Source organism: Diaporthe batatas (assembly GCF_019321695.1).
Source record: "Diaporthe batatas strain CRI 302-4 chromosome Unknown Contig00001, whole genome shotgun sequence".
NCBI classification, from domain to species: Eukaryota; Fungi; Ascomycota; class Sordariomycetes; order Diaporthales; family Diaporthaceae; genus Diaporthe; species Diaporthe batatas.
The window spans coordinates 216,678-238,421 of NW_025408548.1; the positions used below are offsets into that span (position 1 = coordinate 216,678).

Here is a 21,744-nt window from a genome sequence, read left to right on the forward strand (position 1 = left end):
TTTAAAATATATTTTAAAATCTTATTTTATATTTAAAATAAAATAGCTTTATTTAATACTTAAAATAGGGTAATTTTATTTTATATTTAAGATAAAATAATTTTATTTAATATTTAAAATAAAATAGCCCTATATAATCCTTAAAGTAAAGTTATAATATTTTAAATAACTTTAATAATATTAATTTATAATATAACTATAGCTTTTATTTTAATTTAAACTTTAAATAATAAATACTAATAATAAAAATTAATAAATATTTAAAATATAAGTTTATAAAAGTTAATAAAAATATTAGTACCTAAATAATAATACTTTTAATATCTCTACTTTAAAATTAATAAACTATATTAAATTAATAATAAATAATATATAGTATAAATAATAGTATCTAGGTATTAATACTTAATATTTATATTATATATATATAACTTTAAAAATATAATAAATAAAAGCTTTTATAATAAATTATATACTTATAATAAGAATATTAACTAAATATAAATATATATAAGCCCCTTATATCCTAATAAGTTAATAAATATTTAAATATATAAACCTAATATTACCTATAATAAAAATAACTTAATATATAAAAACCTAAATTTATATAAAGTTAAACTAAATAAAGATACCTTATAAATAAAACAACCCTCTCTAAACCCTATCCAACCCCTAACCTATAAGTAATAAAATATTTAATTAATAACTAAACACCTTATAAAATAATTAATTAATAATTAATCACCTTATAATATAGTTTAAAAGTTAAACTCTTTATTTCCTATAAATCATTTCCTAAAATACTATAAATAAATAAAATTATTATATAAATACCCTAAAAACTATATTTAATAACTATAACTATTTAACATTTATTAAATAGGTAGTATCTTTATTACTTATTTATATAACTTTAATAAAAATATTAAAGTATTTATAAAAACTTATATATAACTAAACTATATATATATTACTAATAAAAGCTATTAAAATAAACTTATTTATAATATTATTTTAATTATAAACCCTTTATAATTAAAATTACTAAACACTATTAAACTATTTAAAAGAATATATAATTAAAAATAAAAAAATATAAAACAAACCTTTAAACTACTATAACATAAAACTATATACTTTAAGTTTTAAAGTTATTAAATTATTAACACCTTAAACCTAACTTATTATTAATACTATCTATTAATCCTTTAAAGACTTTTATTATTAAATATACCTAATTAAATATATTTAACTTTATAAAAACTAATTAATATTAATTACTTTATACTTTAAAAAGACTATTAACTATTCTAATAAAAGATTTATTAATAGTTATAAAATACTTTATATAAAAATAAACTTAAATATAGTTAGTTATTAGAAATTTAAAATAAAGTAAAAAAAAAATTAATTTTATATAAAAGTTTATACTTAAAAATAAAAAATTAAAAGATTAAACTTCCTCCCTTTAAAAATAAAACTAATAAGGATTTTAAATAACTATTAAACCCCTTAAACCTAACTTATTATTTACTACCTACTAAATAAACCTCTTAGAAACCCTTTAACCTTATAAAGAAAGTTAAGCCTATATTAACCACTTTATACCCTAAAAAAAACTACTAACTATTCCAATAAAAGGTTTATTAATAATTATAAAATATATTATATAAAAATAAATTAAACTTAAAACTTAAAATAAAATAAAAAAAAGGTTACTTTTTAATAGAAATTTATATTTAAAAATAAAATATTTAATAAACTAAATATCCCCCCTTAAAAACTATAAAATATATTACTATTAAAAGTTAAAATAAGCTCTAACTTTCTATAATTTTTATATACCCTCTTATAATCCTTTTAACCTTACTTTACCTATTAAAATATTTTAATAAGCTTTATTATAAGTTTAATTATATTAAAAATTAAATAATATAAAAATTTTAAAAATTAATTTATAATTATTAAACTTATCTTTTAATATATATATATTATTTAAATTTTATTATTTTTTAATTAATTTTAATTTTATAATATTTATAATAGCTATTTAATAAAATTATTACTAAAAGTTTATTATAAACACCTACTTTATTTTTTTTTATTAACCTTTTATAATTCTTTAACCTTATCTTACCTATTAAAATACTTTAATAAACTTTATTATAATTTTAATTATATTAAAAATTAAATAATATAAAAATTTTAAAAATTAATTTATAATTATTAAATTTATTTTCTAATATATATATACTAAATAAACTTTATTATTTTTAATTTTATTATTTTTAACTTTATTATTTTTAAATTATACTTTATATAAAAGCTATTATAAGTATATATATTTTTAAGAATAAAGTACTTTATAAGTTAGATATTCTACTTAAATATAAATTAAAGTAGTAAATAACTTTTAATAATTACTTTAATAAACTTAATATTATTATAAAATACTTAATTATTAATAATATATTTAATTATTAGCTAAATAATCTTATAGTATATTTAAATACTATTTTAAAATATTTTAATAAATTTAATTATTAACTAAATAATTCCTTAATAAGTTTAATTATTAATTAAATAATCCTTAATATATTTAATAATTAATTTAAAATCTTTTAATAGATTTAATTATTAATTAAATAATCCTTTAATATATTTAATAGCTAGTTTAAAATCCTTTAAATTTAATTATTAATTAAATAATCTTTTAATATATTTAATAATTAGTTTAAAATCCTTTAATAAGTTTAATTATTAATTAAATAATTCCTTAATATATTTAATAACTAATTTAAAATCCTTTAATATATTTAATTATTAATTAAATAATTTTAATATATTTAGTTATTAATTAAATAATATATAATAATAATTATAATATTAGGTACTTTTAAGCTCCTAATTTTATTAAAGTTATAACTATTTTAACTTTTTTTTTTCTCTCCTCTTATAATCCCTTTAATATTATATTACCTATTAATATACTTTAATAGGCTCTTATATAAAATACTCTACCTAGAAAATTTATTTATATAATAAATTTAAAAATTAACTTATAATTATTAAACTTATTTTTAATATATATATATTATTTAAATTTAAATAAATTTTAAATTCTTTATATTAAAGTAATTACTATAAGGATAATAAAAGTATTGTTAACCTATTATTATTATTAACTATATTTACTTATATTATTACTAATATTTTAATAATTAATATACTTTATTAATTAATAATATATTAAATATAATATATATAAAATATATATTTAAAAAGATTTATTAAATAATATAGTTTTTATAATTATAAAAATTTATAATATATTATATAATTATTTTATACTTAATATTTTATAAATATAATATAGTTTTATAAATTAAGATAGCTTTATATAAATAAATACTATTATAATAAGTAATATATTAAATATAATATATATAAAATATATACTTAAAGAGATTTATTAAATAATATAATTTTATAATTATAAAAATTTATAATATATTATATAACTACTTTTATATCTAATATTTTATAAATATAATATAATTTTATAAATTAAGATAGCTTTATATAAAAATATATACTATTATAATAAATAATATATTAAATATAATATATATTTAAATATATATTTAAAAGAATCTATTAAATAATATAGTTTTTATAATTATAAAAATTTATAATATATTATATAACTACTTTTAATAAATTTATATTATATAAATATACTTTAAAGTTTAAAATAACTATTAATATTCTAAAAACTATGTTTAGAAACTTTTATTATTAAATATTTATATAATAAGTTAGTATTATATAAGATTATTATAACTTTTTTATTTAAATAATTATTTTTAAAAAATAGAAGTATTATTATATTTACTATAATAAAACCTTTTATTAATATAGATTTTATTTTTATTAAAAGCCTTTAATAATATATATTATTAATTAAAACTTATAAATTAATTTTTTTAATTCCTTATATAAATAAATTTTTTAATAGCTTTAAATTTATATTAAAACCTATTAAAGCATGCTAGTAAGTAAGAGATAGTTAGAGGAACTATAAGGAACTATAAGTTAAATATTAAGTTAGTAGCCATTAAGCTATAAACCTTACTATAAAACTATTTAAACTTTAATTAAATATTAAATTAGTAATTATTAAACCATTAAAGACCTTATTATAGAGTTATTTAAACCTTAACTAAATATTAAGTTAATAGTTATTAAACTATAAACTTTATTATAAAACTATTTAAACTTTAACTAAACATTAAGTTAGTAATTATTAAACTACTAAAACCTCACTATAAAGTTATTTAAACCCTAACTAATATTAAATTAATAACTATTAAATTATAAACCTTACTATAAAACTATTTAAATCTAATTAAATATTAAATTAATAATTATTAAACTATTAAAACCTTATTATAAAGTTATTAAACCCTAATTAAATATTAAATTAATAGTTATTAAACTATATAGCTTAAATATTAATTATATATAATATATTTATAAATATTTAACTTTTAAGTTTTAATTAAAAATATACTTTAAGTTTTATAATACTTTAATAATAATCCTATTTATTATAACTAATATTAAACTACTAATTTACTTACTATACTTTATTATAGTCTAAATAAATAGTTTTACTTACTATAATAAAACTATATAAGGTTTTATTATATATACTATAAAACTTATATATACTTTTATATATTAATTATAATTTATTTTATAATTATATATTTATTTAAATAAGCTAGCTATATATTTTTAATTTATTTAGCTATATATATATAATAATTTTAAAAATAATATATTAAATAGCTATTTTATTTAGCTTTAGTAATAATAAAAGGTATATATAAGTATAGAAAATTTAGTATATCCTTAGTTCTTTTAAGTTACTTAAGTGGTTTTAAAGGTAATATATTAAATAGCTTACCTTACTTTTAACCTTAAATAATAGTATAAAATATTATATTTATATATAATAAAAATATTTTTATATAATATAAATTTTAATAAAATAAACTTAATATATATATATAATAATGTTATTACCTATATTATTAAAGTAGCTTTAACTACTTTTATAAAATATTATATAAAATTTAACTAATATAAGTTATATTAAGTTTTATTTAAAAATAAGTACTTTTATATATATATTTATTTTATATATATATAATAATTATCCTTTATTTATTATTATTATATTAATATATATAGAATTTCCTTACTTAGATTTAATCTTATTTATACTAATTTTCTTTTAGCTATACCTTATATTATTTTACAACTTTCTTATATAATCCTTTATATTTCTCCTTTATAATTTATATTTTATTAAATTAATAGAATTCTAACCTTAAAAATAATATTATATTAAGGAAAGCCTATAATTATACCCTTTTATAACCTTTATTATATAATTTAATTATAATATATATTAATATATACTATTAACTAGCTAATTATAAAAGTTATAATATTTAGGCTAGATATAATTTTTATATAAATAGTTACTTTTATATATAACTTTAATCTTAATTTTATTTTAAAATTATAATTAAGTTTATAAACTTTTTTATAAACTAACTATTTAAAAATAATAAGTAGTCCTTTATTTACCTTTACTTTATATTAATAGATCTTTAAATAACCTAACTTAACCTATTATTATTTATTTTAAAATAGATATAGAATTCCTATTATAGCTATACTAACTTCTATTTTATTTATAAGGATTAATAATAGTTTTTAAGGTTTTATTATATTTATTATATATTATTTTATTAAAGGCCTTTTACTATTTACTTATTAATATAATATTTATTATAATATAGATATATAGCTAGCTATATTACTTTAATTATATTATAATTATTACTTTTAATAGAATTTTTTTATTAGTGATACACTTAATAATATCTTTTAGTAGGTTATTTAATATTTATTATAAGTATTAGAAGAGTTTAATTTAAAGTTATAATAGTGTTTTATATATAGCTTTTAAAGTTTTTCTTATTAGTTAGTATAATGCTTATAATAAAAATAAGTTAACTAATTAATAATAGGGTATTTAATATTAATTAAAATAATATAATATAAAAATTATTAACTTATATATTTTAATTAATTAAGTTTATAAGTAATATTTTTTATTTTATAAATACTTATAATTTTAATATTTATTATAAAATATTATTATATAATATTATTAATTTAAAATATAAAATATTTATTAAATATAATTAATATAATAATTTTTAAAAGGTTTAAATTATAATTTAATACTTTAATATAATTATTTTATAGATTAAAGTTATAGAAATATTAATTATATAAAATTTTATTTATTTATTAATAAACTAATAAAGTATAGCTTAATATTTAATATAATAGCTTTATTTAAGCTTAACTTTAAATTATTTAATTTTTTTATTATTAAGGGTTGATGTATATAAAAATATTAATAAGTATAATAAGAGTTAAAAATAAAATTAATTAATAAATTATTATTATTTTTTTAACTTTTATTAATATAATTATAAACTTAATATAGTTATAGTTATATAGTTATTAATATAATTATTATTTAAATAATAGAATAGTAAAATAAGTAATAATTAGGTGTTAAAATAGAAGAGGTTATTATATTTAATTAAGGAGGAGAATTTTTATTTTTATTTAATTTAAAAATAAATATATATATTTAATTTAGCTAATATAGATTAATTTTTTTTATTTTTATTAAATAATATGTTTATTATAGGTATGGTAGTAAGAAAGTATTTAATATATAATTTTAGGGTTGTTATAGGGTAGGCTTAGTAGATATATAATGTTTTATAAATTATATATATAAAAAATATATTATGTATAGTAAATAAGTATATAGATTAACTTACTAGGTATATAGATATTAGTTTATAATTAAATAGTTAATTAAAAATTATTAATTATAAAATAATTTAAATATTATAATAGGTTATAATATTAAATATAATAATATAGGTTAAGGGAGGTTTAAAGGTTTATTAGGTTTAAATTTAATATAAGATTAATTTTTATTTTTTTTTAAAAAATAAATAAACTTTACTTATCTTTTAATAAACTTTAAAAGAGGTATAATTAGATATTAAAATACTTTTAAAGTACTTCTTTATAACTTTTACCTAATTATTATAATTATACCTTTTTTGCTATTTTTAATTATTATTAATTAATATTAATTACTTTTATTTATATTTTTTAAAACTTTTTTATTTATTACTATTAATTAATTTTAATAATTTATTAAATCTTTTAATAATCTTTATTATATCTTTATAAAAGTATAAATTAACTAGTTTTTTTAAGTAATTATTTTCTCTCTACTTTAACTTCTCTCTTCTATTTAATAATTAACTTTATTAAATCTTTAATTAACTCCTTTTTTAATTATTTAATATTCTTTATTATTACTTTATAATTATTATAAATATTATTAATATATTTAAATAATTAAAGTTAGATAATTCTTTTAAAGGTTTCTTTTAATAATTTTCTATTAATTAAAACTTAATTAATAATTTTACTCCTAACTAATAAGTTTTATTACTATATAACTCTCTTCCTCCTTTTAATAGTAATTATAATATCTATAAATAATCCTCCTTTTAATAACTTTATATATTATTTTTATTAACTTTTATTTAATAATAAAATAGGTTTTTTATAAGTATTTTATTAAATTAAATTTAACTTTTAAAGGTTTTAATAATAATTATATTAACTTTATTACTTTTAATATTAATAATTTTTTTTTAAACTATTATAATAGAAATATTAATAATAATAAGGTTTTTAAAAATCTTTATTAAAGTAATAAATAAAAATCTATAATTATTTATATAACCTTTAAATTTATTAAAAATAATTATAAAAGTTACTACCTTATTAAAGGATTTAAATAAAAAGTCTATTAAAGATTCCTAAACTTTTAAAGATTCCTTTATTTTATAAAGTTTATTTAACTTTAATTATTCTTTTAAAGTTAAAAATATACTATACTCTTTTATAAAATATAAAAGGTTTTTATAAATATTAATTTATCTAATTACTTCTATTTAAACTATAAAAATATAAAATATAAAGTTAAATAATTAAATTTTAAATACTTTATAATATATATATATACCTTTTAAAGTAAGTTAAAACATTTAACCTTCTCTATAAAAAATATCTTTTATATTATTATTAATTTAAAAAGTTTTTATTATAATTAATATATTATAAAATATTATTTATCTTATATTATAATAAATTTATTTTATATTTTTATTAAATTATAAAATAATTAATTTTTAAAAGATTCTTTAATTATTAATTTAATTTTTAATATTTATTTTATAAAAGCCTTTTAAAGGAATTATAAATAGTATAAAACCTTTATTTTACTAGTTTAAATAAATAAACTTATAGCCTTTTAAATTCAACTAATCAGCACTTTAATAAATATATTTACTAATAATCCTAATAGTAATCTAATATTTTAAAAAGATAAAACCTTAAATTTAAAGATAGTTTAAAGAGAGATAAAAGTAATAAATCTTAATATTAAATATAAACTATTTAATATTTACTTAAAAATAATATTAACTTATTTTAAAATAAGGAGATTATAGGGTTAATATCTTTTAAATATAAATTATAACTATCTTATATTCCCTTTAATTAATAAAGTTTAGTTTAAAAATAATTTAAATAATATTTATAAGAAAATTTTTAGAGATTTTATAGATAGTTATTATAATATAATACACCTAGTTTTTATAAATAATAGGTTTTCAACCTAATATACTTTAATTTAAAGGTTCCTTTAAAAGGTTATAAATATAATAAATAAAGCTTTTAAATTATAATTTTAAAATATTTTTATTACTTTAAGAAATAACTTATAAAATAAAAATAACCCTTTTAAAAGTTAATTAAATATATTATAAATTAATAAATAAAATTATAGATATAAGATTTTAAAGTTTTTAAAATAGAAAGATAATACCCCTTATATTACTTTTTAAAGTAAACTTAGCTTTATTATAGGTTTAAATAGTTTAAAAATAGTTTATTTTTAATATATTTAATATTAATTTTTATAATAGCCTCTTAATTTTAATATTATAATTAATTAACTTTTTTAATTATTAACTAATAATACTTATTTCCTTAATATTTATTCTTTAAATACTTTATTAAGTTTTTATAACTCATTTATTTAACTTTTATCTTTTATTAATCCTTTATTAAATTTATATTTTACCTTTATTAATTTATTATAAGACCTTTATAAATTATTTACTAACTATTTACTTTATTATTATTTATATTATTAATTATTTATTAATATATATTTTTATTATTTAACTATTATTTATTTATCTTTTATTTATTATAATTTAAATAGCCCTTAACTCTTTATTTATTTACTCTTAAATTCTTTTTTAAAACACTAGAGTTCTCTCCTTTTATAATATTTCTAAATAGTTTTATTTATAAATATCTTATTCTTTAATACTTAAAAGTTATACTTACTTAGTTAGTCCTTCTATTTAATTAAATAATAAAGAGTACCTTTTTTTTAATAGTTTTAAATCTCTTTAACTTTTATTTAATTTATTTATTCTTTAAATTAAATAGGTTTATAATATCTTTTAATAAGTCTTTAAATAACCTTATTATTTATAATTTTAATTAGTTTATATAAAACGTTATATATTTAAAAGTATTTTTAAGGAAAATTAAACTATAAATTTACTTATTAGTTTAGATTAGAATTTTAAATAGGTTAGCCTTTATAAAGTTAGCTTTTAATTATTTAAGTAAAGGTATTTAATTATTAAAAATATTTATTTATTAATTTTAAATTACTTAAATTAATAGTATATATTATAATTTTAAGTTTAAATCTTAATTATATATTTTTAGTTCTCTTTATATTTTATTTATATTTATTAAAGCTTTTAACTATTTTTAACTATTAATACTCTCTCTTTATAATATATTATCCTTAATAAGCTATTAATTATATAGAATTATAAAAATAGTTTATATTTTAATAAAACCTTAAATAAATTTATTTTAATTATTATATTTAATATTAAATTATATATAAAGAATATAATATATAATAATTTTAATTAGTTTTAAGTATTTTTAATTATAAATAACTTAAAGTATTACTTTAAGGTTTAATTTATTCTTTTAGTTTATTTATTATTTTATAAATAATAAATAATAATATAATAGTTTTTATATTATTTAGTTTATATAGTATTTTTAAAAATTATTAGTAAAATTATACTTTTAATAATAATTCTTTATAGAATTTTTATTTATATTTAATTTTTAATAAAAGATTTTACTAAGTTTTATAATATTTATTATAATATAAATTAAAAGAAAACTTATTTTAATAAAATAATTTATAATTATTAAAATTAAATTTACTTTTTCTATTTATAATAATAATTAAAAGTTTAATTATAAAGTTTATATTAAATTTTATATAAATTTTAATAAAATTAATAGTAAAATAAGCTTTTATATAAGTAATAGATAGAGTAGATATATATTAATATATTATATAAAAGCATATATACTTTACTATAAAGACCCTTAACCTTAATTATTAAAAATACCTTTTAAGGAGAGTTTATATCTTAATTTACCCTTAATATCCACTTAATAAATTATTATAATAGGTTTATAGGATTTTCTATTTTAAAGCCTTTTATTTTAGTATATATATATATCTCTTTAATAGAGGAGTTTATTTTAAATTTTATAATTAAAACTATTTAAAGTAGTATTATTTAAGGATTATATTTTTTAATTATAGCTTAAATTATAGAGTTTTCCTTTTAGATTTTATAAATTAAGTCTATTAATGGAGAGTAAGGTTTAAATATATTATATTAGTATTAAATATATATATTTAGGTTTAAACTTTATTATAAACTACTTTTATAAGGGAGTTATAAACTTAAGTTAATATTTTATTAAAGAGGAATTATCTTTTAAGACTTTATATATTATAGTATTTTTAATTATAATTTAAATTTTAGTTTATTATTAATTTTTAAATAGATTATAAGTTCTTTTAATAGTTATAACTATTTTTAATTTTAAAGTTAAAATTTAATTTATATTTAGAGGTTTTTTTTTAATATATAGTTAGGTTTTTAAGGGTTTATTAGTTAGATTTATTTTATTAAAATAGTATTTAATAGTAAAATTAAATTTAATTAAATATATTAGCTATTAAATTTATTTTTAAGTTAGTTTTTTTATTTTATAAAGTTATAAAGGTTATTATAATTTAAAAGAATGGTAATAGGTTTTTAAGCTTTTAAGGTATTATTATTAATACTTAAAGTTACTAATAATAGTATTTAATTTTTATTATAAATTATTTAGTTAAGTTTTATATTAGAGAACTTTAACTAAAAGGTAATAGAATATTATTAAGATATATTTTTAATAATATACTTTTAAGAGATTATTAAGGTGGCTATTTTATTAAAAGTATTATATTTAATTTAAACTTAAAGTATTAGGTTATAATATTAAAGTAGAGGTATTTATTAGAATTTAGTTTTAAGTTTTTTAAAGGTTTTTTAAACCTTTAAGTTTTTAAATATAAATAGGTTAACTTTATTAAACTTTTAACCTTATTTTATACTAAATAGTTATTTATTAAGGGGTTAAGTAATTTTAGAATATTTTTTAATAAACCTTTAATAAAAATTATAAAAACTTAGAAAAACTTAAATATTATAATAAGTAGTGGGATAGATTATTTTAAATAGTTTTAATTTAATTAGGATCTATTTAAATTTTTTTTTTAATTAGAAATTTTAAAATTTAATTTTTTTAAAAGAAACTATATTTTTAAAATTCTTATAAAGTTTAGTTAATAGTAATTAATTTATAATTATTTAAATATATTTTTATATTCTTCTTTATTTTAAGAAAATTAAAATATTATTTAAATAAATAATTATATAAATATTAATATAGTTATTTAAAATTTCTATAATAAATAATTAAAATATAATAGGTATTAGTTAATTTAAATAGTACTATTCTAAATTTATAGTAACTATAATATATATAAAATGCTATTTTTATTTATTTTTTTAAATATAAATTTAATAGTAAATATCTATTAAATTAATTTTTAAAAGTACTTTATATTTAATAGTTAGTTTAAAATTTTAAAATAAATAGTAAAGGGTAATAATTCTTAATTATTATTTTATTAAAGGTTTAATAGTTAATATAGAGTTAAAAGTATTATTCTTTTAAAAATAAATAAGATTAGAACTTTTATTAAACTTTTATTAAAGGTAATTTATCTAGTTTTTAGACTTTTTTTTAATTATTTCTTTAAAATTTTTAATTTTTTTAATAATAGTGGATAAAAAGATAGAAAAGGTAGTAATATTTTTTTTTTAATTTAATTATATAGTTTACTTTTCTTTAAGGGGGGAGTTTTTTTACTCTAACTTTTATAAAAAACTCTTCTAAGCTTTTTAATTATAGGTATAATTAAGAGAAATTAAGGAGTAATTTTTCTCTTTTATTTATTCCTTTTAGCTTTTATTATTTTTTTTTATTATTTAAATTAAAAGAGTTATTAATTAAAAGGATAGTATAATAGTAGGTGTTTTATTTTTAATTCCTTATAAAGGATCTTATAGTTTATTAAATAATATATAAATTGTTTTATTAAAGTTATTAATCTTTTAAATAACTTTTTAACTTTATTTAAAAATATTATAAATTTAGAGTTTTTAATAATAAAATAGATTTAAAATATTTTTAATTAATAATAAAATATTTTAAATTTCTTTTTTAGTTTTTAAAATAGTTTTTAATTAAAAAAGAACTTAAAAGACTTTATAAATAAGTATTAAAATGTAATTAATCCCTTAATAAATATTGGATTTTTAATTTTTAAATTAAATTTTTTATAAAAAATGTTAATTAGGTTTATTTAGGTTTGAGTATTAAGGTTAATTTTAATGTATTTTTAACTCTATATTATAGTTACTTTTTTAAAATTATAAAGGTATTATAGATTTTATTATTTTCTTTTTTTTAATTTTAATTATTAATTTAATTTTTTATTTTAGATTTTATTTTAGTAAGTAGTTAAAATAATTCTTAACTTTCTACCTTAATTTTACTTTTAATAGTTCCTTAATTAATAGTTATTATAACTTTAAACTTAATTTATAAATATTATAGTTTTTATTAATATTAAATAGTTTAAAATATAATAATAGGTATTATTATAATAGTAGTAAATAGTTAGCTTTTTATTATTATTAAAAGGATTAAGTTTTAGGGTAGTTTTAAAGTTACTTTTTTAAGTATTTTAATTAGGTTAAGTGTATAAACCCCTATTTTAGGATTTTTAACTTTAATTTTTTATATATAATAAACTTTAAGTTCCTTTAGAAGTTATAGTATTGCTTTAAGGGGCTCCCTTTTATCCTTTTTTATTAGGGGTTTTATTATTTTTTTTATATTTTATTTTTAGTTTTTTATATTTTTTTTTTAATTTATTTAAATATATTAATTTAAATTATTTAAATAATTTTAATTATTTTATTTTTAATATTTAATAAATTTAGGGTATATTTAGTTTAAATTTTTAGGGAGATTTAATTTTATAATTTAAAGAAAAGAATTTAACTTTAAAATTATTATTTTTAACTTTTATTTTAACTTTAAGGTTTTAAGGTATTAATAAAAGAATTAAAGGTTTTAATTTTTTTATAAATAGAATTAATTATTTAAATAACTTTAAAAATATTTTAAGGTTTTTTAAAGTTATTATTAAAGGTTTTAAACTTATTTTACTTATAATAGTTAAATATAAATTTATTTTCTTTTTTAAATTTTATATAAATATTTTAGTGGTTTTAATACTTTTATTAATATAGTTAAGTATATAAATTACTTTTATTTTATTATTATAAAGGGATTATAATTAAAAGATATAGGTTTTTAAGGTTTATTATTTAGTTATTATATTATTATAAAGTATAAATTATAAATAATAAAGTAATATTAGTTAGTTTTAAATTTTTAATTTAATTTTTAAGGTAATTTTAGCTATTTTAAAAGTGTTTATTTTTATTAAAGGATTTAATTTTATTTTTATTTTTAAATAAAAGTGTTATTTATTAAAGGGTATTTAAACTCCTTTTATTATTATTTAAACTTATTTAAAATTTTTCCTTTTAATTATTTATTTTTAGTAGTATTATAAGTAGTATAAAAAAAAGAATTAAAATTATAATAGGCTATAATATTAAATATAATAGTATAAGTTAAAAGAGGTTTAAAAATTTATTAGATTTAAATTTAATATAAGATTAATTTTTATTTTTTTTTAAAAAGAGGTAAGTAGGCTTTACTTACCTTTTAATAAATTTTAGGAAGGGGTATAGCTAGGTGTTAAAGTACTTTTAGAGTGCTTCCCTATAGCTTTTATTTAGCTATTATAAATATATAAATAAATAATTAAATTTATTAAAAGGTATATTATAAAAGGAAGATAATATATAAAATTTATAATAATAAGTTTATTTTATTATTTATTTTATTAAAATATATAATATTAACTTATATATTTTTATAAAGTTTATTATAATATAAAAACTTTTAAGTTTATTAAATAATTATAAAAGTATTTTTATTATATTATTAATTATTTTAATTAACTTTTAATAAATATAAATAAATTTTTATATTAATAAATATATTAAATAATATAATAATTAATAAAGTAAGTATATTTAATATATTATAATTATTATTTAAAAATTATATATATAATTTTTAAAAGTAAAGGTATTAAGTATAGTATTAATAACTTTATTTAATAAATTAAAAGGACTATTTAATATATTAATCTTTTATTATTAATAAAATTTATAAGTTAATAAATTTCTTTATAAAAGTAATTATTTAATAAGTTATTTATAGTTAATAAGGTTAGTAATAAAATTAATAATAAATATTTTTTTATATATTTATTTTATTTAATATTTAATAATTTAATAAAACTTTATAATTTATTTTTTATTAAATTATAATAGTTTTATAAAAGTTTTTAATAACTTTTATAAAGATTTTAATTAGAATAATTAACTAATTATATTAAAATTATTTATTTTTAATAAAATTTTATTAGAAATAAGGAATTTAAATTTAATAAAATTATTTTAAAAATATTAATTAGTTTAATATAAATTATTATACTTTAAGTAATAAAAATCTTTATAGAAAGTAATAAATAGGTATATTAAGGACCTTTAATTTAGGTATATTATTTATAAATTCCTTATATAGATAGTTTATAGGGATTACCTTATACTTAGATATAATTAACCTATTTAAGGAGTAGGCTGATGGGAAGGGGTAGAAGGGGGGACCTATTGGGGATATAGAAGGGACTAAGAATATCGGCTCGAAGTCTTGGCACGGGCAATGGATGGGTTCGTGAGACAGTTGCAATTCGGGGTCAATCAGTCCGACTTTGCCGGGCGCAATGTCATGCTGGCCCCAAACCCGAACTCATCCGCTGTATCAGGCGGGCTCCCGCTACCACGCGTTGTTCTCATCGATTACAACATTGCCACTGTGGATATTGCGCCCTTCGAGCAAAGACAGTCGCGTCTTGCTAAGAGCCCCATCCAAGCATTCTGGGACTTCTATTTTTGGGAGGAATTTGCAGGTTGGGCCCCTGATGACTGGAAGGATGTTAAATGCCAGAGAAGATGGCTTATACAGAGGTTCAACGGGGATTATTCCAGGCAGTCGTATTTGCCCCTGCCTGAGTACTTGGACCTCGAAATACGCGAATCTTATGGATCTGAGCCTCCTCGAAACGCCGCCTCTTCCGGCTCGACAACTTCTTCGGAGTCATTGCGATTGCAACCCACGCCGCCGCAGCTCAAATTTGGGACGGAGCCGGGGACCTTTCGTACATTTGACCCTGCTTTTCTCGGAGCACCAGAGGATGCAATGAATGAATTTTTGGCACACCAGGAGGCCAAAAAGAAGAAGCCATTGGGGCAAAGCCCAGCGGCACCAACCAGGCAGCATGATGTTGCCGCGAAGAAGAAGTAATGTTAGATCATAATGATTCATGCAGGGCTGTGGGCTAAAAACATAGGGATACTGTGTCTTGGTCTTGATATACTCAATCCCTTCCTCTTTGTCTTTCTGTCTGATGTAATAAGCTTATCATCGCACGAGATATGTCGTATAATTGGTTTGCCCTTATATCAATTTGCCATTGGTTGAAACATGACGCTAGGTATGAGTTTGTAATTACGGCCCAACCCGTGCGAGCAGAGTGTCTATATAATATACATGGCCGGGGCTACACTCCATGCCCTTCAGACATCTTTTAGCTGTGTGATGCTGGACTTGGAAGACTCTCTCATTAAGTGTTTGTAGTAGATTTACATAGTAGAAGATACTCTAACAACCCGAGATTGGTTCGAAGACTATGTGGCTGTGAAATGATCTAAAAGTTAACTAAATTGGTTCGTTCTAAGCCGCCGCGTCCATGCGATAATAGCAGCTAAATCCTATTCAGATTAGTATGATATAGTTAGGGTAATATTAAGAGGAAACTTTGCCCTAATTTTAATTATAAAAGCTAGGGTTCAACACTTTCTAGGCCCTATATTATTTCAAGTCGGATATTCATACAACCCCCTTTTAATGCTTGTACAGCTAATCTGACCAACCCTAACCCTAATCTGGTCCTCTGATTGGCTGGAGCCTTGATTAGTTAGATTGGGTGTACGAGCATCCAAAAGGGTATGTATGAATATCCGACTTCTTCTAGATACCCTGCATCTACCACGTGGCGTGGACAGTACCTATGCGAGACCCCACTCCTAGAATAGATTCCGGCCCGGCTACAATGAGAGGTTTGTGGATCGGGGCTCCTCTGGGCGCTCAGAAGGGAGATGGGTTGAGAAAATGGTTCAAATGCACGTTAGAGCTAGAGTTAGTTAAGAACCGAAGTTGCTGATGTAATTATTTATTGCAAAACTGCCTAGGTGCAGATACTGTAGCTGAAGGATTGGACAACTCTTTCTGGTGTGGGGAACAACCCCTCGCCGTGGGGACATCTGGAGAAGCTCATAATCACACAAGGTCCTACGGCACCATGAGCCCCCGTTGACAATGTATCATACGCAGACCAACCAGTCGGTGTATCAAGCTCTGGACGCCGCCAATTCCGAGATTCGAGTGATCATACTCCACAAAGGCCCTCGGGATCAGCAACTGTCATGCAACCTGAGGACGGTCTCACTCGATGACCAACCCGAATTCCATGCTCTTTCGTACGTTTGGGGAGATGACACGGACATCGGCCGCATCAGCATCGATGGCCAAGCATCTCCAGTTGCAGCTTGTCTAGCCACAGTATTGGAACACCTCCGCGCTCACCACTACGATTCCCTACGACTCCACTCGACGCCGTTGTGGATCGATGCCATCTGCATCAACCAGGCCGACCCTGAGGAACGAGCACGGCAGGTCGCCTTGATGAGCAGGATCTACCGCCAGGCCTCCCGCGTGCTGCTCTGGATAGGCGAGGGGGACGAGTTCTCCGACTACGCGTTCGACCGGATCGGCGACGGGGGGTTCCGGGCGTCGTGCGAGGAGCTGCAGGCCGGCTCGAGGGCGCCGGGGGTGGACGAGGTCAGGGCCATGGTGGTCATCGAGGAGAACCTCGAGAACAGGGAGTACTGGACGCGGACGTGGATCCTGCAGGAGGTGGTGCTGGCGACGCGCGACCCGGTCATGCTCTGCGGCTCGAGGCGCGTGCTCTGGTCGTGGTACGCCGAGTGCAGGTGGGCCCTGCCCTGGGACAAGTCGGCGTACCCGAGCCTGGCGCCCGTCTGGGACGCCGTCGAGAGCGAGGTCCCCTTCTACCCGGACGACGCGCGCTCCACCGGCTCCGACGTCCACGCGCGCATGCGCCACCACTACTGGGAGGCCGGCTCCATCTCGCTCGGCGACGCCCTCACCGCCAGCGTCCAGCTGCGCGCCACCGACCCGCGCGATCGTGTCTACGGCGTGCTGGGCCTGATCCCCCACCGCGAGCTGCTCCTGGTGGACATCGACTACAGGAAGACGCCTGAGCAGGTCTTCAGGGACACCATGGCTGGTCTGTGGGCCCCCGGCGCAGACGGGCTGATCAGTACTGTTATCCCACGCCTTATCCCCTTCGGCCGGGAGGACGCCGGATCCGAAGTGCCGTCGTGGGCGCCCGAGCTGACGAGGCACGAGACAACGGAGCGGTACAGCACCTCCAATCTCATGGTCCAGACTCGGCCGTGGCGGCCTCAGAGACGACCAGAAATCCACGTCGAGGGCCACATCCTGACCATAAATGCCATCCTGTTCGACAAGGTCGCCGAGGTTGTCGAGTTGGACTTCAACCACGGATGGTCTGAGACCCTGTACCGCGGAAAGGGGCCACTGGAGGTGGACATCGAGCCGCTGCAGGACTTGGAAGCCATGGCGCAGAGGGTAACCAGCCTTGCGATCCCTCCTTCAAGCCGTCTCGCCCCCTTTTCAGCCCTCCGAGGTAAGATGCCCATCTGGAGCGCGCTGACCTCCGGGTTGGAGAATGAACCCTGGTCCCGGGGCGAATACGGGAGCGCGCACCATGGATGGCTGTCTGGAGGGGGCAGGGACAAATCAGAACTGTGGGGGATTCTCATGGACCGCCAGAGCATCCCCGAGGCTTGGAAGGCGTCTTGCTCCCCTGAGCTGAGGGACAATCTGCCAGCGCTGGAGGCGGCGGTCTTGGCACCGCTTCTCCATGCTATAAGGCGGAAGGTTTACAGGAAAAAGGTGTTCTTCTCTGAATGTGGATTTTTGGGTGTAGGTACTAAAGACATAGAGTCTGGTGATGTTATCACTTTTATTGTGGGGATGACGTGTATGTATATGTTACGGCCGTTCCGTGACGGGTATCGCATTGTGGGCTTTGCGAACGTGTCGGGACTGATGGACTGGGACGACTTGGACAGTGCGATGGCGGCCAGTTCCTTGTGTGAGGAGGCGCTGAAGATATACTGAGAAGGTGCTTCACTTCTGGACTGGGTGTTGACATGGGGCACATGGATGCGCGTTTTGATGCACAGAAGCATGGACACCTTCTCCGTTGATCAGGAACGGTACTTGGTAAGTATAGATATGAGACTGGATATTCGCATCCGTAAAAACGGAGGGTACACCCATACTGAGAACTTAGAGATTAAAGTACCTAGGTACTTAGGTTAGTACTAAACTAGTTATGTTATAAGCTTATCCTATAGTATATTATCTTATAGGATATTATTTTATAGGATATTATCTTATAGGATATTATTCTAAAGAAGGTTATTTTAAAGGAGGTTATTTTAAAGGAGGTTATCTTAAGAGGTTGTCCTAGGAGGTTGTCCATAAGAGGATATCCTAAGAGGATGTCCTATAAGAGGTTGTCCTATAGGAGGTTGTCCTATAGGAGGTTGTCCTATAGGAGGTTGTCCTATAGGAGTTTATGCCTTCGGTCTTGTGTGTACCCTCTATTTTTGCGGGTGCGAATATCCGATCTCATAGATATTGCCTAATCATTATTACTCATAATTCTACTCAGTGCCTACTTTGGCCGAGAGGAGGCTCACTCTTCCTTGGTTGGACTTGGTTGGATCAGGCGGTTGAACAATGCAGTCCATGCAAACTCTTCATGTACAAGGGTTTACTATGGATGCTAAGCATCACTTACTTTCCTCGGCATCAAAGAACAAATCATCTTCATCGTCAGAGGAACCAATCCCGCCGTCGTCAGAGACCTCCACCGATGCCAGGAACTCCTCGAACGCTGTCTGGTGCGCCTTGTCAGTTGCAGGTCTTCTCCTGAAGATCTCCCGTGGTGTGAGCCCAGCCTTGTTCCTCCCCACGATATCGAGCCCCTTCATCCCAACTGCACTAAATATCCGCATCGTCTCTGCGTCCCCGAGCTCCGCCACCAGGTGCAGTATGTTTTCCCCCGGCAGCTCCGGGAGGAGATAGTCTGCCCCCTTGTCGAGGAGGAACCTCAGGCACGCATGCTGGTTGTTCAGCAGCCCGGCGACGAGCGACGTGTGGCCGACACCGTTGTCCGCCTCGATGTCGGCACCGTTGTCCACCAGGAACTTGAGCACGTCGAAGCTGCCCCACCACGCCGCCAGCGCCGACGCCGGCGTGTCGTTGACGCCCGGCTTCAGCGCCCTGGCGTTGACGTCCGTGCCGGCGGCGACCAGGCGCCTGGCTATCTGGACGCAGTTGGTCCGGCACGTCCAGTGCAGGGGCTGCCACCCGATCACGGGGTCGCGGTAGTTGAGGTCCGCCCCGTAGCTGGCCAGGGCCTCGAAGCGAGATGATCAGTTTTTGCACAGCTGGGAAGGGAAGGATACCCGTACACGTTGTGAGTCAAAAGACAGTTATACAATGCCACCCGCGCATCCCGCAGGCGGTCCTGGAAGCCTGCTGCCCGACCGCTCCTGGACAAGATCCTCGAGCGCTGCCGCCCGTCTCGAGCAGCAAGCAACTCTGCTACCAGGCCATCGACCGCTTGCAGGACCCGAAATACCTCGACCAGAGGCCGCTCGAGATCGTCGAGGAGCTCGGCGCTCTTCTTGTTCGCATCGTGCGCCGCTGTCTTCGCCGCCGCGTGGGTGCTGTCGAGTACAACGACCAGGTCCGATACCTCGTTGTGCAGGGCGCACAGGAGAGGGGGCGTATCACGCCATGACTCGATGACGGCATTTGATTTGGCAGAGAGGGTTATGCCATATTCAAGTGTGCTCGTGAAGCCCGCCGTGGCCGCTCGGGGATCCATGCTTGCATGTTGAACCCTCTGACCTGTCCGAGGCAGAAAGTGTCATTGTGGTTGTCCCTTGGTTGGAGCTTCGAGAACAGTCACTCCCCGAGTCCACGACGAAGTGGGGCCCCAAAGCCTCTTGAATAGCCCGCCGGGCAGATCATCTACGCGTCAGGGGGGCTTTGGGCTGGAGGGCGGAGTCTACCCACCGGAAGGTACGGTTGTTGGTAGTCAGTTATTCAACCTATCTCTTAACCTTACCTGTATGCATGGCCCCCAATGCTACTCACATCTGACGCAATGTCGTCTCATTGGCGGCAAGATCAGGGCCTGGGAGGAGCTAGCCCCGCGTGCAGTTTAGCCTGTAGATGGTATATTAAACGACATCGCCACTGGACCCTTGGAACTCCATTTGTTTGATCCTTCCCGCGGAGTGGCGACACGGGCGCAATGTCGACTTAGCGCGTGGGAAAAGAGACGAAGGATCTAGCTCGTTATCAATGATTCTCGGGCTGGAAACCCACCCCGCCCTGGGGGTCAGGCACGTCTCTTTGAACCGCCCAACCGTTAAATAACAGTGGATGTTCAACATTCTGACTGCTTTATTATAGTGGCCGCTACTATTATTACGCTTGGTTGCAAATCACATTGGGGTCTTCCTAGGATGGGGAGCGGCGGCTTTACTTCACCACAACTACCTTCTCCTCCTTTCACTGAAATTCCGGCGTAAAACAAGGAATTCAAACAAAAACTTAAGTCTATGTACTGCT

The 21,744-nt window shown here is 23.7% G+C and overlaps 2 protein-coding genes across 2 annotated transcripts; one reads left to right on the forward strand and one right to left on the reverse strand.

The window, feature by feature from the left end:
* The first annotated feature begins 17,215 nt into the window (after positions 1-17,215).
* On the forward strand, positions 17,216-19,440 carry KVR01_000678 (uncharacterized protein). The gene has a single exon (XM_044784474.1). The coding sequence runs from the start codon at positions 17,299-17,301 to the stop codon at positions 19,207-19,209; it is 1,911 nt and encodes a 636-aa protein (XP_044650627.1). The 5' UTR covers positions 17,216-17,298; the 3' UTR covers positions 19,210-19,440.
* Positions 19,441-19,889: 449 nt separating this feature from the next.
* Positions 19,890-20,992, reverse strand: KVR01_001004 (uncharacterized protein; the record flags this gene model as incomplete). The annotated part of the gene is made up of 2 exons (XM_044791362.1): positions 19,890-20,519; positions 20,609-20,992. 2 exons carry the CDS (start codon positions 20,990-20,992, stop codon positions 19,890-19,892), a joined length of 1,014 nt encoding a protein of 337 aa, XP_044650953.1.
* Between the last annotated feature and the right edge of the window lie 752 nt (positions 20,993-21,744).